The sequence below is a fragment of the Paramormyrops kingsleyae genome, chromosome 1, assembly GCF_048594095.1.
Source record: "Paramormyrops kingsleyae isolate MSU_618 chromosome 1, PKINGS_0.4, whole genome shotgun sequence".
Lineage (NCBI taxonomy): Eukaryota > Metazoa > Chordata > Actinopteri > Osteoglossiformes > Mormyridae > Paramormyrops > Paramormyrops kingsleyae.
Window position 1 is genome coordinate 8,651,815 of NC_132797.1, and position 20,368 is coordinate 8,672,182.

The following is a 20,368-nucleotide window of genomic DNA, read 5'->3' on the forward strand; positions in this document are numbered from 1 at the left end:
GAGGTGTGGACCTCGGTAACTTTTTAGAGCTTAATAATAAAAAATGAAGCTAAATATAACTATATAAAAATTCAGCAGCTGAGAATTTCTCTTCCGAGACGAGTGCAGCTTAATTCAGTTTAGACTTGCTATTTAGTGTTAGTGAGAGTTGCGAGAGAGGGCATGGCCCCTTGCATCAGAACTTTCACTGGAAGTGTCTGGTACAGAGTCTGGAGTAAAGGCAATTGTATGAAACGTGTTAAATATGCTTACTCTGACCATGATGAAGGTTAGGCTGTTTCTTAACACACACACACACACACACAGTTTTCCACTTTAAAGTCACAGACAGAGGGAGGGATGTGGTCACGCCGATGTCCATAGTGTGTTTGTGTTTTGTGTGGTGGGGGTGGGTACGGGGAATCAACATCCAACACCAAAACAATTCAGTTAGTGTAGATTACAATTAAAGTACCAATAAAATTATTGTCTTGGAAATAATAACAGCTCCCCCTGCCCCGCCATCCCACTAATTTTCAAATCCCTGAGGCCGAAGGTTATTTCAGTCTTGTTTCCTTTAATGCAGATCTGATCAACAGTTAATTAAATGCCCCCCTACTGATACTTATTTAGCAGAAATGTGACATACCATTAGGAAAGCAGGCTCAACCAGTTCCTGGGGTAATTGGAGTTAAGGATCTTACTTCTGTTGAAATCACTCTGCCGACCGCTAGATTTGAATCAGCATCCTTCCAGTTATGGGAACAGCATGTCCACCTTCCAAGTCAAGCTGTAACCCCACCTCTGAGACATCCTGATATACACTATATGGACTAAAGTATTGGTATATACACAAAGGTATTGGTATACACACAGAAAGGTATTGGTATACACACAAAGGTATTGGCAGCTACAACAGCTGTCACTCTTCTGGGAAGCTTTCCACAAGATTTTGGAGTGTATCAGTGGGAAGAGCATTTGTGAGGTCAGGCACTGATACTGGATGGGAAGGCCTGGCTCACAATCTCCGTTCTAGTTCATCCCAAAGGTATTTGATGGGGTTGAGATCAGGGCTCTGTTCAGGCCCCAGACTGTTCCCACAAAGTTGGAAGTATAGAATTGTCCAAAGTGTTTCGATATGCTGAAGCATTGAGTTCCCTTCACTGGAACTAAGGGGGCTAGCCCCCTGAAAAACAACCCCATACCATTACCCCCCCTTTACAGTTGGCACAATGCAGTCAGGTAACATTCTCCTGATATCCGCCAATTGCAGACTCTACTTGACTGCCAGACAGACAAAGAAGCGCGATTTGTCACGCCACAGAGCATGTTTCCACTGCTCCACAGTCCAGTGGCGGTGTGCTTTATACCACTCCATCTGACGCCTGGCATTGTGCTCGGTGATGTGAGGCTTGCATGCAGCTAGTCAGCCATGGAAGCCCATTCCATGAAGGTCCCAGCGCACAGTTTTTGTGCTGGGGTTAATGCCAGAGGAAGTTTGGAACTCTGCAGTTACTGAATCACCAGAGAGTTAGTGACTTTTATGCACAATGCGCTTGTGAAGACAATTAACTTACTGCTTCTAATTTTTCTATTTGGATTAATAAATAATGTACAATTTCCACGTCACATGAGACTCTGTCTTTGCTGCTAGTGGTTCAGCTGTTGCACATGTGGAGTGGAATTTTAGCTGATGTAAGTGTAAATTAAAGCAAAGCTCTCATACTTCACATACCTTCATGATGAATATTCAGCGCAGCTGGCAGTTGACGATTAATACATTAAGCATGTATTTTTCCATCAGGTTGTTTCTAAATTCACCAGCAGGTGGCGAAAACTTTCCAGAGTTGAGACAGCCGCTGCTTTCTTTCAGAATGATAGAAGTCGCTAAACCAAGACGACGGCAACATGACGATAATAGAGTGTGCTGAAGTTCCCCGCGGCTTTGCTGCCTTTTCTGTGCTAATACCAATAGTTTTTGCATATCTGAATTTTTCCCTGTATGTAGTGATGAGGTTCCCTGCCTTAGAGTAGGGGGTTTTCAACCTTGTTTGAGCAAGGGACCGACAAATAGAAACAGAGCAGAAGTACGGACCCACAAATGAAAAAAGAGCAGGGCCGAAAATAAGAGCCGAATAGGGCCCCCACAACAAGTAGGAACAGAACTAGGGACCCCCAAATGAAATAAGAGCAGAATAGGGGCCCCACAACAAGTAGGAACAGAACTAGGGACCCCCAAATGAAATAAGAGCAGAATAGGGACCCCACAACAAGTAGGAACAGAACTAGGGACCCCCAAATGAAATAAGAGCAGAATAGGGGCCCCACAACAAGTAGGAACAGAACTAGGGACCCCCAAATGAAATAAGAGCAGAATAGGGGCCCCTAAAAGAACACAGAGCAGAACTAGAGACCCCAAATGAAATAAGAGCAGAATAGGGTCCCCCAAAAGAACACAGAGCAAAACTACAGACCCCCAAATTAAATAAGACCAGAATAGGGGCCCTTAAAAGAACACAGAGCAGAACTAGGGACCCCCAAATGAAATAAGAGCAGAATAGGGGCCCCCAAAAGAACACAGAGCAAAACTACAGACCCCCAAATGAAATAAGAGCAGAATAGGGGCCCCCAAAACAAGACCGAGCAGAACTAGGGACCCCCAAATGAAATAAGAGCAGAATAGGGGTCCCACAACAAGACAGAGCAGAACTAGGGACCCCCAAATGAAAAACAAGCAGAATACCCCCCCCCCCCCCCCCCCGCCAAATTTAAGCTGTGCAGATATAGAGTTCCCAAGTGAAACTAAAGTAGAATAGGGGCCCCCAAATTAAGGCTGAGCAGAGAGAGGAACCCCCCAGCCACACATTTGAAGGGGCTATAGTCTTTCTTGAGTTTTCTGTGTTTCTCACGTTGTGCGAGTCAGGCAGTAAGTCAAGGGCTCCCAAGAGCAGTGAGACAGTGAGACAGTGCCTGTGTCACTTTGCCAGTTACCAGTCTGGTGCCATGAGATGGATCCTCTTGTGTTTTATTCACTTTCATCTTGCTGTTCTTTTGTCGCCTCCACGCCTATTGCTTTGTAAAAGTTATAACAAAGAAATGATCACAAAAAAAACTTTAAAACAGGCACAAGGCTGGGTGCCAGTCAACAAGGACTATTTTACATAAATTCCTGCATGTATCTTGGTCTGTGAATGTCCTGCAAATTGATTTCCTGCTATTTATTGTATTATGTATTTGTCTTTATGCTTGAAGGGAACTTGGAGGTCACACAGAAGTCCAGTGTGTTTTACGAGGTGGGATGAGCAAATGTCAACATTTTAATGGCTCACACAAAAACAACCAGGAGTCCACGAAGTAAAAGGCCATTACAATACAGACAGGTAAAGCAGATTTTAATGTGCTCAGGTTGTAGAAATACAGTAAAAGCAGGTAAACTCCAATACACATAAAAAATATTCAAACTACGCTCTTCAAGGATAGTAGGCGTGCAGTCGCGATGTCAAAGTGAGCTGGTCTCTGCAAAAAGCACCCATCTAATGGTCTTCAAATGAAAGTGAAGGAACATTTAAGACTGATGTATGAAGAGGTCCCGACCAGTGTCTGTGCTCAGAATGAATGAGGAGTTTCATCTCATTTAATATACATAGAACAGTAAGGACTCAACTATCAGCGAATACAGCAAGACCGAGGTCTACCTCGTGTTTACAGTGATTTTATAGGCATGGGAAGGTGAGGCCCCACTGTGGCACTTGAGTAAGATATGACAGCTTTGTGCAAGAGCTCTGCAATGGCGTTTTGAGTTAGGCTTAAGGGTCTAGTTATGTGGCGTGAAAACAGGAAATACAAGCTTGTGACAGGGTGGCTAGAATCATTTCGTCTTTGAAACTACGAGTTTCTCAGAAGCACCTGCGGCGAGAGCATAAGCGATGAGCTCGTCTGCATTCACCGCCGTCGGGGGAACCTTTTCTCTGCGGCTCTCTTTTAGTATCCCGCAACAGAACTTTGCCCGTTGCAAAGTAAATTAGCGAAAGATGTGGAATGAGTCCCATTAAATGCTTGGGGAAGAAAGAACTGTAGGAAGGGTAATACAAGAACAGGAAGTCATGACTGCTGATTTCCTGTATCTGTGGTCAGGGGGAGGTAATGAGGAGCTTGTGTGGGGTAGGGGGGCAGTTAGATATATAAGCAGCCTCCCTACACCTGCCCCTGCTCAGATTGGATATTTGACCGCATCCTACTGGTCCGTTCCCAGTGTTACACCTCCTTGGCCAGCCGCATACGCATGCTGCTGAAGCACTTTCCAACGGCCTCGAAGAAGGGGTCGCAGAAGGTGTGGATGCAGATGGAGTAGACCCGGCTCACGCAGTGGATCTCGATCAGGTAGCTCTTGAGGCATGGGACCACGGCCCAGATGTGCAGGAAGGAGAGGATGGCAAAGAAGATGCCCCAGATCAGTGCCAGCGGGATGCCCACCAGCGCCGTCAGCAGCCGGTAGCACCAGTACTTAGTAACGGTGAAGGTGGTGAAGCTGGCCTTCCACACGCCGTCGAAGCTGTAGGTGCCCGCGGGCTCGGCGATCACGTCCTCGAAGTCCACCTGGAGGGGAAATTGAAAATGAAATTGCCCGTTTTATTTGCCCGAGTATGAATGCAGGTACACAGGAATTCATTAGCTTCCATGTGTCTCGTCTTGCTCTTCTACGAGATTTACGCAGGAAAGAGCAAAGCCTGGGGTCGGCCATTCATCCAGCACCCCTAATCGGTAAGCTGTACCGCTGGCACCCAGCGCTTCCATTAGCAAGTTATTGATGTCCCATCGTTTTTAATTCCCTCTCCTTTCTCTTTTGGCTCCAAAAATTAGCTGAAATGTCCCACTTTGGGGACCCCCACGTCAGTCTGGAGCCCACAGAGAAGCTAGACTACTTCCCTAGTAGTAGGTCTGCAATGGAAGTTATAATAAAAATTAACCTTGATTAAAGAAACCCATCTGGTAGAGCAATGCGAAACTAATAGACGTTTCTGATTTCTCAGCTTTCAGGCACCATGCTCTACAGATTCAAGGCAGCTTCACAATGTGCAGCCCAGCCGTCTTGGCCTATAGGACGCTGTTTCCAAACATGGCGGCTCCATTCGGACTCAGCCACTTCCCTTCTAGACTCTTATTTTTCCGGGTGAATGTTTGGTTGCATTTCGCTTAAATCTATACTTAAATAAAAACTATATAAAACTATAAACCACTTTAACCCGAGTAACAACTGAAAAATCAGGACGGTTGAGAGCGCATGTTATAAATCGCTGCGTGTCACAGCCCCGGATCACATGGTCCTATTTTCCAGCATATCTGTAGTTTATGGGGCACAGATTTTTCTCTGTCCTTTGATTTTCTCAGATTAGTGGATAGAAGTAGCCTGAGAACTTCTTTGATGACACACAATCATGGGGCCATAATCACTTGACTACAGTTATATTTGGATCCCATTTTTATTTTTTCTTGGATATCTGCTGTATTCGTAAGCTTTACACACGGGATTCCACTGTGCATAGACTGCATGAAGACCACGCAGCAATCCACTGTGCATAAAGTACATAAAGACCACGCAGGAATCCACTGTACGTAAACTGCACGGACGAGTCAATGCCGGGAATAACTTGGCAGTTCTCGCTTTGTGGATGTCACAGGCTGTCCCAGGCTCTTTGCTATGGCTCCTTACAAATATCTGCCTCGAGGTGCAATGTTTTTCCAAATCTATTATCCATCTGCTTAGCGCTGGATTCATTATGTTTGTATAAAAGTTCACACTCGGGAGTAACTGATCTCACGGCTTTAAATAAACCCGTGCGAATTGGCTGCATCGGAGCGGGCGGATCCCTGAAGCTACCTTATCTTTCATGTTTGCAACAGATGTTTGGAGCGCCAGTCTTTGCTGATGGATGAACGATTCCTTGGAATCAACAGCTCTTCCTACAAATATTTAATGTTCCATTCTGAATTGTCAGCGGTTATGAGTAAATATTTGCATAGCAGTAACACAAAGTTTTACGAACTCCATCAAGATGAACAAGATAATATGAATGCAATAACCAAAGAATTAACGCTTCTTCAACAGGTGTTCCAAAATGCAATAAAAGACTACTTGAAGCAAATAATTATAACTGTAATAAGCACCACTTGTTAAGCAATAAAACTAGCCAAATAATACATGCTACACTTAGAACGCTATTGAAATATCCAATTTAGACTGCATAACAACGTAAAAGATATTATTATTATTATTATTCACATTACTGATGGCGCGCGGTTACCGTAGACTGTTAACTCGCGTTGAGTCCTTGCTGGTAACGGCGACTTGGACTAACCTTCACCACCTCGTCGTTCAAGTGCTTGGGGTCCCGATTAACCAGGTCAATTTCCTTCGTGTGAACATCTTCCAGGGTCTTCTCGTTAATGCTGTCGTTATCCATAGTTTTATTATTAGGTTTGTATATATTTCCTTGTTTCCTTATGAATGGCGAGTGGGGGAAATCCTTTGATTACGTCGAAGTCCAGAGAAGGGGAAAAGTTAAAGGGTGTTAAGACAGGGGGGTTATATCAGCGTCTAAACCTGCAGCTTGCTGCAGATCGAGATGGTTATAAGTGGATGAAAGGTAACAACACCACACCCATCGGGAGTATTGAGGGGTGTCCCACCACAAGGGGGCCTCGGGAGCACTACTGGGTAATACCCCGCCCCCGCCCCAAGTACGACCCACTAACGCCCTACGTGAGTTTCCAGCACTGCGATACAAGGCGCACGTAGTAAGCTAAATGTATAAAACTTGCTATACTTTTTCAACGAAATACAAGCTAACCATTAAGACTGGCAATATAACTGAAAAGGAAGAAAAAATGTAAAAAAAAAACAAAAAAAACGCAGCAAGTCGATTCACTTTTAAGAATCATGCTTTTGCCAGATTATGTGACAATCTGAGCTCTTAAGGCAACGCAAGCGTTTCATCACACACACTTTATAATGTGCGTTTTGTTCTTTTTAATAAAATATTATGCAATGCATGAGAGTCTACAAAGCGAACGATGTGTTAATTTTGTAAGTTTATCTTATCGGGCTTGGTAGTCCTACCTCAGGTGCTTCGTCTTTGATCCCTCCTGTCATGCTGTCCCGAGTGCGAACGGATCGTGCGCCTGTGAGCAGCACGACGGCTTTTCGGAGGCGGCGCGCGGGAGGCGTGGGGACCGGGCCAGTCTGACCGGAGAGCGCGTGCACGCGGCTGCCTAGCTGCGCGTCCTTCAGGAAGATGACGTTTGTCTTTCTACCTTGCGTGTATCCATTCCCCTTCTCCGCTTTGAATTTACTGTGAAGGGGTACTTCAAAGGACATGCGTACCTGCAAAATATTACTTATTAAACGTTATTGGTGTGACATGAACAAAAACTTGCTGTTTATTAGTAACTGCTCATGTACAGAAACACAAGGAATAAACTAATAAAAAATACACAACAGGTGAGCCTCAAACTCAGGACTAAAGGGGTATAGCCATAAAACCACACACTCAACCCATTAAGCTAAGCGGCAGCCCAGGGAGCAGGGAAACACACTAGGGACTTAGGGCTACAAGACAGAGGAAACAGGATCACCAGCAACACCTCCTGCCCTGATAGGACCAAGCCTAACACTTTCAGATTACATCTCACCTTGAATATCTCCCATGATGCAGAGCCACGCGTTAATTCTGTTTTTATTATTGTTGTTATTTGCCCGACAATAACACAACTGCTTCACTTTGCCAAAAACACCCTTACAGAGCATTAAAACCGGTCAGCTGTAACAAAAGCTAAACAAAAACATACATAAATCACACAGATCCATATTACAATCACAAGTTCAATCCCAATCTTGCATCACAGATAAGAACACACCTGTGTTTATACCCTGTGATTTCAGGGTAACTGGTTCCTCGTCCATCCATGAAAACCTAATTAATCTCCCCAACTCTCCGTGACACCCAAAATTCAGCATAACAAACATGTAATATGCATTTGTGTTTATATTCATTCTTTTATTATTATTTTCCAGTACCATATATTACATTTTATAGTAATACACTGTCAGAAAAAAATCCAAGGTACATAGGTACCAATGTGTACCTTTGAGGGTACAATTATGTGTCACAGGGGCTGTAACCTCAAGGGTCTGCCAATTGTACCCTAGCTGTACAATCTACAAGGGCTGTACCCCTTTTTTCTAGCAGTTTATAAAGACATTTAATAGGCACATTTATATTGAAAAATAGGATATGAAAACAATATTTTAAAAAACAATAAATGTACCTTCTGTTTTGGGCTCTTACTGTAATGATTCGTTACTGGGAATCGGTACTCGCCCTCATTTCATTTCATTGATATGCTTCTTCTGCGTTCGGATGGCACTTGTTTCGCCTAGATTTCTTCACTTGGATACCCAGAATTGGTATATATTTATGGCTCGTTAAGGCAGGAATTCGAATAACATGGTATAGTGAAAATGCCACATAGTACTATTCAGCGATATGCCACATTTTGTTCATATGACACCAAATGTTGCAGACAAATAATGTTCATATTAATACGTTTGTTTTACTCTCTAAATTAATAAAGTGAGCAAAGGGCATTGCTCATAAGCATGTTCCTCCGAGTGAAGGCATCAGCCTCTGGAGGTTCCCCACGTCTCAGTGATCCTCAGCTTGGACACTAAGTGACGCAAGGCATCGGCCTGTACTCCGGAAGAAGGGCTCGACAAAAAGCAGGGTCCAGCTGCTCCAGACGGTTTTGACCGGGGACATGGCCATGACACAGCTCCGCATCAAGGGCGTGATCAGCCTAAGAAAGAAACACACCAGGTCACTGCTGTAGGACAAAGGGCACTAGGGCTAATCTCACTGGACAGAAAATACTTCTCATGGGTGATGATTCCCCAGAGCAGACTACTTCACATTTAATTCTTATTTTCCTTCAGTATCCGCTTCCGCGATACATTCGTCCCAGAATGAGCGCATGCGCACCTGTTTGGGTTTGCACGCGCTAGGGGCCAATTCAAGTCAGTATCGTGTTGTTATCTATAATCACTATGCGTTTCCATAGCATTTAAAATGTGACCCATTAATCTTTGTAAGCAACCGAGAAAAAATTACAATAAAATTTAAGGAGACTATCTACACCAATTAGAATTTAAATATAAAAATTTAAATATAAAGCAACAAACACGTGATATGCTCTGCCTATCCAAGGAGGTTCTTGAGAGGCATTTGGAAAATAATTATTTTATATTCATATCAAAACAACAAAATCATACCAAATATTTATGCAGCTGGTGACGGCGAACAGAAGTCCGGCGATGAACGACACTGGCACCGCGAGCAGAGCGGTGAGCAGCCGGTAAAGCGAGTATTTCAGCAGCTCCAGAGCGGCATGGCTGCAGATCCACACCGCGTCAAAACTGCGGACGCCGGGCGGCTCGCCGATGATGTCTGGAAAGCCAACCTGCGCGCACGCACACACATACACACCTGCGTTTAGGGACAGACTACGGGACGCCGCCTGCTGCGACAGAGCAAGTCGGCACCCCTATACGGGGCTATGATGACCATGACCAGACCTAAAGAAGCGACTTTCATACAATTTCAAACAATTAAATGAATCGCCCGTGCGTGACTGCGACTGACACGAATGCAACCCAGATAAAGTCTGCACACAAACAGTTTTTAGCCCAGAGTGGGAATGCACCTTTACCTGCAGCTCTGTGTTTATGCCGTGAGGATCTCTGTCTTCAGTCACCCGGGACACCTTCTCATTCCAGCCCAGAATCGGTCTCATTGATCGGCTGAGATCGCCACCATCATCACCGTCAATATGATCCACAAGTACCTTAGTCTCGGATTTCTCCTTTTCGAGGCCCATTTCGAGCGGACTAGAGGCGCTCGGTAGCGCGCTTCGCGGCAGCGCGCTTCACGGGAACTCTAATGAGGAACAGCGCCTAGGTGAGGGCACACGCCCAACGCGTCAAGGGAAAAACACGTATAGTGCAAGCTGTACGCCCAAAGGGGGATAATTCACTTGTAATGGTTTTAATATATTTTCGATAACTTAATTGCATTTTGCATGCCTAATTGCTGTGTGTGTACCGTAAGGCAGGCTGTATGAAAGCCAAAAGAAAAAACCGTAAATGCATCTTAACAATGACGAAATATTCGGCTACTTTTTGCTACTGAATCGCGAAGATGTTTGCTAATGTGCAAACACGGTGGGTAACATGGGAAGTGCCTCACATTAACATCTTCTCCACGCTCTCGTGTTTCTAGCACAAACATGCGCGCGGCCTGCTTCCCTCCAGCGTGACGCTGATCTCCAAGATGTAATCGACATGGATGAAGTTAATTTCACTGATTCTCTTAGTCTGGGCCTGAATGTCAGGTTAGCATGTCCTCATCCTGGAGTCTTGGTGCTCAGCCTTGAGGGAGGAAGTGTAGCAGGAGGAATGTGACAAGCAAGGAATGCTACCCCCCCCAACCCCAGGCCTAGTTACCCACAGGGCATTGTTGGTACAGTGAGGTTGGTTGTCCCTCAAGCATTATTTGTGTGTGGCTGTTCTAAGAATGTATTGTAGATAGAGATTCCCATGACTGCATCCAAACTAGGGGGGTGTAGTGTTCAGTCATGTCCACTTGTATGTTTTTATAAAAGCTCAGATATAACCTATTGTTAATAATGACAGGACTATAATTTGGGCTTTAATAAACAAACAAACAAATCAACAAACAGCAGTTTGCATGAAATTGTCAGTATTTTCTGTGATTCAGCATCACCGCATTCTTAATGCTTCTCTAAAAGGGTGTCCCCCCCCCCCCCGCCCCCAGTCCTGCGGTCATGCAGTGACATCCTCCAGGAGGTGAGTGTTAAGCGTTAATGAGGGGTGTGCATTCCCTGAAACAAGAGCGCTGTCAACACGGCGTCCCAGCGCAGCTCCGCAGCACCGCAGCTCTGCACAAACAGCCCCTTCGTTTTATGCTCTTGCACAAGACTGGGATTATATTTATAACACAGGATCTGGTGTTCGGCGGTAAAGCAAGCTGAGCAGCGTCTGCTCCCGCAGGCTATGTAACCTGATAACGTTTCTGTCTTTTACAGAAAAGAATCACCTCTTGCTATAAACAATGGCAGAGCGCTGGAATTTCTGTCTCCGCCTTGTTTTGCTGGGGGCCTGGGGTGTATGGGCCAGGGTGGTGCCCAACTGAAAAGTGGGGCAGTGTCAGAGTCGCCGACCCGCTGGAGGATGGAGGGGAGGTCAGGCTCCCGTTCCACTCCAGCTCAAACTTGGATCCGTCTTTCAGTCAAAGTATTAATATTTCTGCAATTTTGTTTCCACTGGTAACCAAAATACAACACAGTGCCTGTATTATGTTGCAAATTAAGCTCAATAAACAAATAATATGTAAGGTTAGATTGGATTAGATAAACGTTATTGATGCCAGGGGGGAAATTCTTGTGCGTACAGCAGCGAGGTACATAGTGCACGGACGGACATACATTTAGTGCAACGCAGACAAGCTGCAAAGATAAATATAGTGCAGACAAGTAAATGTCGTGCAAACAAAAAAGTACAAAGTACACAAATGGAATCCTGAAAAACAGAATTCATTCATTCTTCTATACCACAGGTCCTATGCAGGTTCATCTTGCAAACGGATGCAAGGGCGTGCTCACACACACACGCACACACACACACACACACACAGACATACACACACACACACACACACACACGCACATGTAGGGTAAACATATCCTTATGGGGACCACTCATTCACTTCTATGGGAAAAATGCTAACGCTAACTATGACAACTTTAACCCCTACCCTGCCCTAACCATAACCTAACAAAATACAAGAGTTTTTGCATTTTTAGTTTTTTCATAGCAGTCACTGATTTTTATAAAATAGAGTTTTCCTTTATGGGGACCAGGAAACCGGTCCCCATAAGGGAAAAAAAACGGATATTTATCACGTTATGGGGACATTATGTCCCCATAAGGATAGGTAAACCCGCTCGCACACACACACACACACACACACACATATTGGTGTACCTATCTACTGTAAATGGGGACCGTCCATTCATTTCTATGGGAAAAACCCAAATCCCAATCACAACACCCTTAACCTCTACCCATCCCTAACCTTAGAGTGGAGACTGTGAGGCCTGGCTCGCAGTCTCCACTCTAATTCATCCCAAAGGTGTTCTATTGGGTTGAGGTCAGGGCTCTGTGCAGCCCAGTCACGTCCCTCCACACCAGACTCGCTCATCCAGGACCTTGCTTTGTGCACTGGTGCGCAGTCATGTTGGAACAGGACCCAGCAGCTCCTCTACTTCCTGCGCAAACTCAAGAAGGCAAGAGCTTCACCACCCATCATGACCATCTTTTACAGAGGAACCATTGAGAGCGTCCTTTCCAGCTGCATCACTGTGTGGGGTGGGAGCTGCACTGAATACAACAGGAAAGCCCTACAGCGCATTGTGAGCACAGCTGAGAGGATCATTGGTGCACCACTCCCCTCCCTGAAGGATATATACACCACCCGCCTCACCCTCAAAGCCATCACAATTGTGAGCGATGCAAGCCACCCTGCACACAATCTGTTCAGCCCCCTGCCCTCTGGAAGGAGGTATAGGAGCCTCCGCTCCCGCACTACCAGACTCAGCAACAGCTTCATCCACCAGGCTGTGAGACTACTAAACTCTCTCCCCCGACTGAAACTACCTCTGAACTACCTCTGAAATATACAAATTGCACAATCAGCTACTACTATTATTATTATTATTATTATTATTATATTATTGTTGTATTATTATTATTATTACTATTACAGCTGCTATTGCTACTACTAGCATTACTATTATTGAATTTCTCTGCACAGAAACACTTTTTACAAAACTGGAAACACTTTATATATCTCAGTACCAAAGTATATGCCTTAAGCTGCCTGCACTTTATACTTTATACTTTATACTTTATACACTTTATATACTTTATATACTGTTACTCAGTACTTAGGATGTGTTTTTTGTTGTTGTGCTTGTGCACTTCACTGTTTGTCCTATCCTGTCATGTCTTTTGTCTTGTCTGCGCATGGGACAGTGAGAAACGCAATTTCGATTCCTTTGCATGTCCAGTGCATGAGAAGGAATTGACAATAAAGCTGACTTTGACTTTGACTTTGACTTTGAGGAAGGGTCCATCCCCAGACTGTTCCCAAGAAGTTGGGAGCATGAAATTGTCCAAAATGGCTTCGAATGCTGCAGCATTAAGAGTTCCTTTCACTGGAACTAAGGGGCCAAGCCCAATCCCTGAGAAACAACCCCACACCATAATCCCTCATCCACCAAACTTTACACTTGGCTCAATGCAGTCAGGCAGGTACCGTTCTCCTGGCAACCGCCAAACCCAGACTCGTCCATCGGATTGCCAAAGAGAAGTGTTATTCATCACTCCACAGAACATGTCTCCAGTGCTCTAGAGTCCAGTGGCAGTGTGCTTTACACCACTGCATCCAATGCTTTGCATTGCACTTGGTGATGTAAGGCTTGGATGCAGCTGGTCGGCCATGGAAACACATTCCATGCAGTTCTCTACGCACTGTCCTTGAGCTAATCTGAAGGCCACACAAAGTTTCGAGGTCTGTAGCTATTGACTCTGCAGCCGGTGTCTTCTGCACACTGTGCACCTCAGCATGCGTTGTCCCCGCTCTGGGATTTTACGTGGCCTAACACTTTATGGCTGAGTTGCTGTTGTTCCCAATTGCTTCCACTTTGTTATAATACCACTAACTGTTCACCGAGGAATATTTATTAGCAAGGAAATTTCACGAATGGACTTACTGCACGGGTGCCACGCTTGAATTCACTGAGCTCCTGAGAGTGACCCATTCCTCCACAGATGTCTGTAGAAGCAGTCTGCATGCCTAGGTGCTTGATTCTATACACCTGTGGCTATGGAAGTGATTGGAACACCTCAACGATTTGGAGGGGTGTCCCAATACTTTTAGCAATGTAGTGTATTCAATAGTGTTTCCCCTTGTGGGAACCAAAAAATGTCCCCACAAGGTCCCCGTATGTAAAATATGCATAACCCACACAACCGAACATACACACACACACACACACACACACACAGTCACACCTATAGAGAATTTGGCAACTCCACTTCACCTTAGCACATTTTTGGACCATGGAGGAAACCTTGGAGTCCCCGTTCGTGTTTCCATCCTGTATGGCTAGGCACTGGTGCTACACGCAAAATAATGAAGTTCATTGTTAATGAGAACAGAGCCTCCTCTGCTCACCCAGGTCCTTCCAGGTAAGTTTCCAGTGAATTTATAAATGGGACAATGTCAGTGTGTCTCGGGGAGGAATGTTCTGAGTCCTAATCGGACTCTGCCATACTTACACACTTTAAGCACTTCAATCTCCCTGTCATATACAATACCTAAATAATAACTATTTAAAGTGGACATATTGTATAGAGACCCTGTTGAAAGTGCTTTCTGAGTGCGATGCAGCACTGGATCTGAATTATAAAAGGAATCGGGTCTTGCCATTAACTGGAAGCGGCACATGAAGCGGGGGCATCATCAGCAGATACACAGAGTCCCCCCCCCCACACACAGACATGTAAACAGACATTCCCAAGCCCTTCTGGACCACCCCCTCACATGACCAAAATAGGCACTGCAGTGGAATGTTGAACTTCCCAATAATAGAGTTTAATGAGCAGTTGGTAAAAGTCTGATCTTTTGAAGACAGCATTGAGTCTACCAGCACTGTGCAGCACTGAGTCTACCAGCACTGTGCAGCACTGAGTCTACCAGCACTGTGCAGCACTGACCAGTTCCTGTCAAACACAGGATGAAATACAGGGGAAATATATTCAGCTTCCTTGTTCCCACTGATCTGAATATACTACTATTAATTTTAGTTAGCTGTGTTCCCAGAGTTGGGTAATTCAGGTCCAGAGAGTAAAAGTTCAGACTGGGATTTTATGCTGGTTGGTTGAATGAAAATCCCGGTCTGGACTTTTACTCTGTAGACCTGCATTACCCAGTGTTCCTATAACTCTTCCCAGCAGCACCCCTGTTTACTTACATTCATTATTTATTTATGTTAGCCCATGTTGCTTCTGACTTGGTAGACAGTCTAGTGTAAAAATATGTGTTCAAATTTCATATGAAAATTCTTGTAAATTGTCTTGAAATCGTCTTGCATGTTGTTTATTTATACCAGGACACACCCATCAAGACAAATCCCTTGTATGATGTTTCTGCAAGATGTTTCTGATTCTGATTTTGTAGCAACGTAAACAGGATTTGCACGAGATGATGAAATTTTGCAGTAATTGACCAAGCAGGCGGATCCCTATGAGATGAACGTCTATGTGCAGCGACGTTTCAGTGAATCGAAGCCCTGGTGTACCTGTCCGTCCCGCCTGGTGGTCCCGCAGATCCGGCGGCTGGAGCGCAGCCTCAGGCCCTTGAGTTTGCTGGCCTCTCCACTTAAAGTGCTGTTTGAACAAGGCACCTTTGTTTCTGTCTCATCTTCCGCCTGAGGAATGTGGAGCAGGACTTGGCAGTAGCACCAATCCTGTCTGAAGCTTTCTGCGGCCCATGATGACCGGCGGTATCTCCTCGTGAGTCATAATTACACTCAGTTGCATTACCGCCTGGCCCAAAAGGATGGATAAAACAGACCGAGTGAAGTTTATACATCTGTTTCACATTGTTTTACATCTTTTAAAAGGACGTCCGTCATAAATCTTTTAGGTCTTTGGACATCTGAACTAAACAGAGATAGTGATAGTGTTTAAATATTCTGTAATTGTTCTTTGATCAATATTTCTCTGCATCTAGCAAAGTATCACTGTCCAAAAAACAGACACACATATGGAAGTATCAAAAGACACTTATGCAAAAATATATTTTTTTATTTTATTTTAAGAAAAATGATTGACTGTTAAGCACAGCAAGACTATGACACCAGAGATGAAGACCCACACAGGCATTACTTATCAAATGCCCTTGTATCTGATTCAGCTTCACAATTAAATCAAAAGGCAAAATGCCATTTTCCCAACATGGGATAGTCCAGCAAAGCAAAAAGTAGATTAGCCTCTTCTCAGGTGCTTTTAAAGCTGCAGGGCACTGGCTTGATACATGGCTAGTGTACCTCTATTCATTGCTCTAAAACAGAAGCCAAATAAGGAAGTTTCCACTGCTGTGATACCACATCACTGTGCAAACATGCACAGATTGGTAATGGGTCTAAACCAGAGGTTCCACTACGCCTGCTGTAATGTGCTCTTAATGATGCCCCCTGATATTAATGGGGAAATTAATGGTAAAGGAAAGTGATAAGTGCCTTACTGTCCTACTGTCCCCAGTCTGGCCAAGCAAAGTCCTGCACAGCTCAGTTAAATTATGACAATATGTGGGCATTGATTTTATTAGTTTATTGTTAAGTAGTTTACTGCACATACCGAAATGTCACACCGTTACAAAACAAAACGTTTGGTTAGTTTCCGTTTTAAACCACTGCAAAGTCGATTAAATGGACCGGAGAAAGCAAAGACTCTTTTCAGGATCAGGGCCCTGTTGATGTGACACAGATGTGCATCATCTCTGTGCTGCCTGAAGCTTTGTGACACATCACTAACACATAAACATTACTGCAGCAATCTCTCCACAAGCCGGGTGTGACATAAGGACAGATGACCCTGTTCCCGGGAAAGCCACCAGCTGAGGTTGGCGTCCTCTACTGTCACACTCTGTTGGAAGCAGAGATATATAAAGTACAGTAGCAGTCAAAAGTTTGGACACGCCAAGGCATCTACAAAGGAGAGTGATAGAGTGTCACATCACATGGCCTGACCACCTCACCTGAACAAAGCAGAAATGGGTTTGGAGGTGTTTGACCAGACAGTGAGGGAAAAGCAGCCAATGAGTGCTCATCGTATGTCGTACTCTGTCAGGACGGCTGGAGAAGCATCTCAGGAGGCCACCTCATGAAGCTGATGTAGAGGAGAAAGTAGGATCAGCCGGTCCCTGGAGCAATTGAGGCTAAGGACCTTGCTCAAGGGCCCAGTGGTGGGATCATTTTACACACCCAGGGATTTAAACTGGCAACTTTCTAAGTCTCAATCCACAGCCGCTTATCCCGCCCCAACAATTTTTTTTTTATTTAATACTTTTTTCGGTTAGTGCATAATTCCATACATGTTATTTTATAGTTTTCATGTCTTTATAATTATTTTAAAACATAGAAAATAGTAGAAATAAACCTTCCTGTGGGTAGGAGTGTCCAGATTTTTGACTGTCACTATAAATAGCTGAAAATTCCTGCCAAATACACTTTGCGATGTCCAGTACTCACCCTAACAGTTTGCACCTTCATGCTGTGAAACAGCAACCTGAACACACAAGCCTGCACTGGAATGAAGGGGGTTCCTGGGTAGGAGGAGGGAACCCTGATAAAGGATGAAACATCTGTGTGACATCATATGCTTCATGAGACTCCTTGCAGATTTTCAAGGCTTTCCATCCCTCTGCGTGCGGCGGCGGCGCTTCCGATGCAGTTTTAAGTGCTCATGCTTTAAAAAGTGCAGCATTCCCCAGTTCTGTCCATGTATCCTGCTCTGCTATTAGAGGCTGTGTACAGCCTTGGTCTGTGGGCTGCTTACTTCCATGATACCTGCACTGGTGGAAAAACGGTATAATGTTTTGAATAAAATCCATGTGTCTTTTAAAATCGTCTTCATTGTTTGCATCTTTTTAAAAGTAAGTGCATAACATCAAAGCTCTAAACTAAGAATATTGTCAAGGCCGAGGTCTGTCCTTTCTGGAATGTACTATGTTTTGCACAGCAAAGGAAGGTCTGCGATGTCATTTGACAGTGAGGCTAACAACCACTGCCGCTGGCACTGCATACCTTCTGCGTGAGCTCATTCTGCTGCAAACGCCACGGTGCCAAGAATGTCCATGACATGTCTGAGGGTGACAGGCCTTTCAGACCGAACTGCCCAGGAACTGCTACGGAGAAGATAATGAAGCGGGCAGAGGCTGAGGAGCCAAACTCAGCACATGGAAAGTAAGCGTGATGGCTAATTAATGTGGAGAAGGAAGTGCATTGGGTTTTGTTGTGCTGGAGAATAGGTCATTCCAGCCTTATCTCATCCTGTCAGGCGTGACCTCAGTAGGAGTCCATGACACGGACCCCAAAGTACATGTTTAATTGTTCTTGCAGTACTGCGTTCTTTGTCAAACACAAGTGGATAATCGCATTTCCATTTGTATGAGGGTCATGGTGGTGATGGTGCTGTGCAGAGACTCCAGGCAGCCTTGAGGCAACCCCCCCAGGTCGCCGAATGATGGGGCACAAGGTCACCTTCTTGTGGGAGCCCAGGTCACCTAACAATTGGACCTCAGGTCATCTAATGATATGAGCCCCAGGTCACCTTCCTATGGTTGCTTGCTTCTGTAGCCTTCAAACTTTCGGGGGAGTTGCTCTGGAACCATTTGCACTAAGGTAGGTTTTCAGGGACTCTAGGCTATATAAAGCTCTCTGCCTCAGACCTCAGGCAGCTCTTACTATGTCCTTCCCACAGTTGCCCAGCCAAGCCAGCACAGATTTTCCTGGCACCGGTTCAGGAAAGGGCTGCTTTAAGCGGGAGGATGGAAACTAAGAACAGCCTTTGCCTGGATACAATGAAACATACACAAACACAGGACCTGATGATTCAAAGAGGGACAGAGGCTCTTTTATCATCAATAACGCTGCCCTGGGTCCCCCATAGCAAACTGTCATGTCTACAACAACCACAAAAAGAAAATGCCGGTGCTCAGCCATACTCTAAATGCTCTGAAATCCACACAGCCCTTAGCTTTCTTTTATGCCCGGTTTCTCTCCGCCGTACACGGAGCCAGCATATCTGCTACCCTCTATCTGTGCCAAAATGAGTCAGTCTTGCCTCAGAAAAACAGAATTCCCTTCCTGCTTTCCGCATCTAGCTAGGAGGTCCCTCCACTGAAAACAAGTGGAATACCCCAGGCAACGAAATGCGAATAGCAAACCTAAATAAGCCAACCACACCGAGTACAGATGTCTGGGTCTTTTTTGACAATATATGTTGACAAGTTTCCCGGATCTAGACTGAACTTGATTCATGGAATTCTCCAATAAGTTTTCCTGACCTAGACTGAACTTGATTCATGGAATTCTCTAATGGAATCCTCTATATTTTGGATTTGATTCATTGTTAGCAACGCATGCTCAGACATGTGAACAGTGTCCTCTTTCCTTTGTTCTCTAGTAACTGGTTTCTATGGTGCTTGTCTCCAAGTTTCCCTTCTGACATTTCAGTAGAGGAATGTCTAGTCAACAGCACTTGGATTTCGCTTCAAGCCAGTGACAAAAGTCAGCTTTACAACTTTATGTACATCGGAACTCCACATCAGCAAGGGAAACCTTGATTCTCCACCATTCACAAAATATATATTCATCTTCCAGATTTTAATAACAACATTCAGCAGTGCCCATAGTCACAAGTAATGTAATACTATATTATGAAACATCAAATAATGTCCTGCTGTTCAAGAAAAAAAAAATTATGGCAGGTCTCGTAAAGAATGGAAACTGCCAAAGGACATTCCTGAAGTCATATTCCTGTGCTTCAGAATTTCATGCCCTGCTTAGCTCCAGAACTTCCTCTCCTAATCGGTGAAGGCCAGGCAGAAAACAGGATAATTGTGGAAAGCCTTCCTTTGAGTCTGTAAGAGGCACACCCTCATATCTGGCCTCAGATTTTCCCTTTACACGGAGGCATTGTGTTTTCAATAGCCAGAGGAAATCACGACATTTTTTACAGCATGAGTCAAATCCACCAGAGATTGTCCTCCAGTCACGGAATCACCTGCTGACAACAATATCCTCGCATTGACGTGAAAGGGGCTTCCCTCATTCCAAAACAGGAGCCTTAAATGAGGAAAACATAACATAAGGATGAAGGGGAGGTCCCCCAGAAGAACTGGCAACAGGACCTGCATCATCAGATCCTGGAGGAGGGAGTTGAGGAGCAGGGAGGTACATAACTCATGATGTAAGGACAGCGGCATGCAGGGGAATGTTCAGGAGGCATAGTGAGGAATGACCGAGTCAGAGGAGGGCACGACAAGGCAAAATCTGAGTGCTAGGTACAGATTACCCGCCCCTACCGAGAAGAGTTATGTACTAGAGATTCTCAGAACACCAAACGCTTGCTTGGTATGTCTCCAGCAGAAAAGCACCAAGGTGCTGCAATGCATAGACGAGATGACTA

General features: G+C 44.8%; 2 protein-coding genes across 2 annotated transcripts; both read right to left on the reverse strand.

The window, feature by feature from the left end:
• Positions 1-3,354: 3,354 nt before the first annotated feature.
• LOC111842435 (caveolin-1-like) lies at positions 3,355-7,360 on the reverse strand. Its single transcript, XM_023809033.2, has 3 exons — positions 7,097-7,360; positions 6,336-6,503; positions 3,355-4,575 (listed from the first exon to the last, which is right to left on the reverse strand). Exons 1-3 carry the CDS (start codon positions 7,352-7,354, stop codon positions 4,234-4,236), a joined length of 768 nt encoding a protein of 255 aa, XP_023664801.2. The 5' UTR covers positions 7,355-7,360; the 3' UTR covers positions 3,355-4,233.
• Positions 7,361-8,008: 648 nt separating this feature from the next.
• On the reverse strand, positions 8,009-10,426 carry LOC111842436 (caveolin-2-like). Its single transcript, XM_023809034.2, has 3 exons — positions 9,742-10,426; positions 9,305-9,492; positions 8,009-8,832 (listed from the first exon to the last, which is right to left on the reverse strand). Exons 1-3 carry the CDS (start codon positions 9,907-9,909, stop codon positions 8,682-8,684), a joined length of 507 nt encoding a protein of 168 aa, XP_023664802.1. The 5' UTR covers positions 9,910-10,426; the 3' UTR covers positions 8,009-8,681.
• Positions 10,427-20,368: the final 9,942 nt, after the last annotated feature.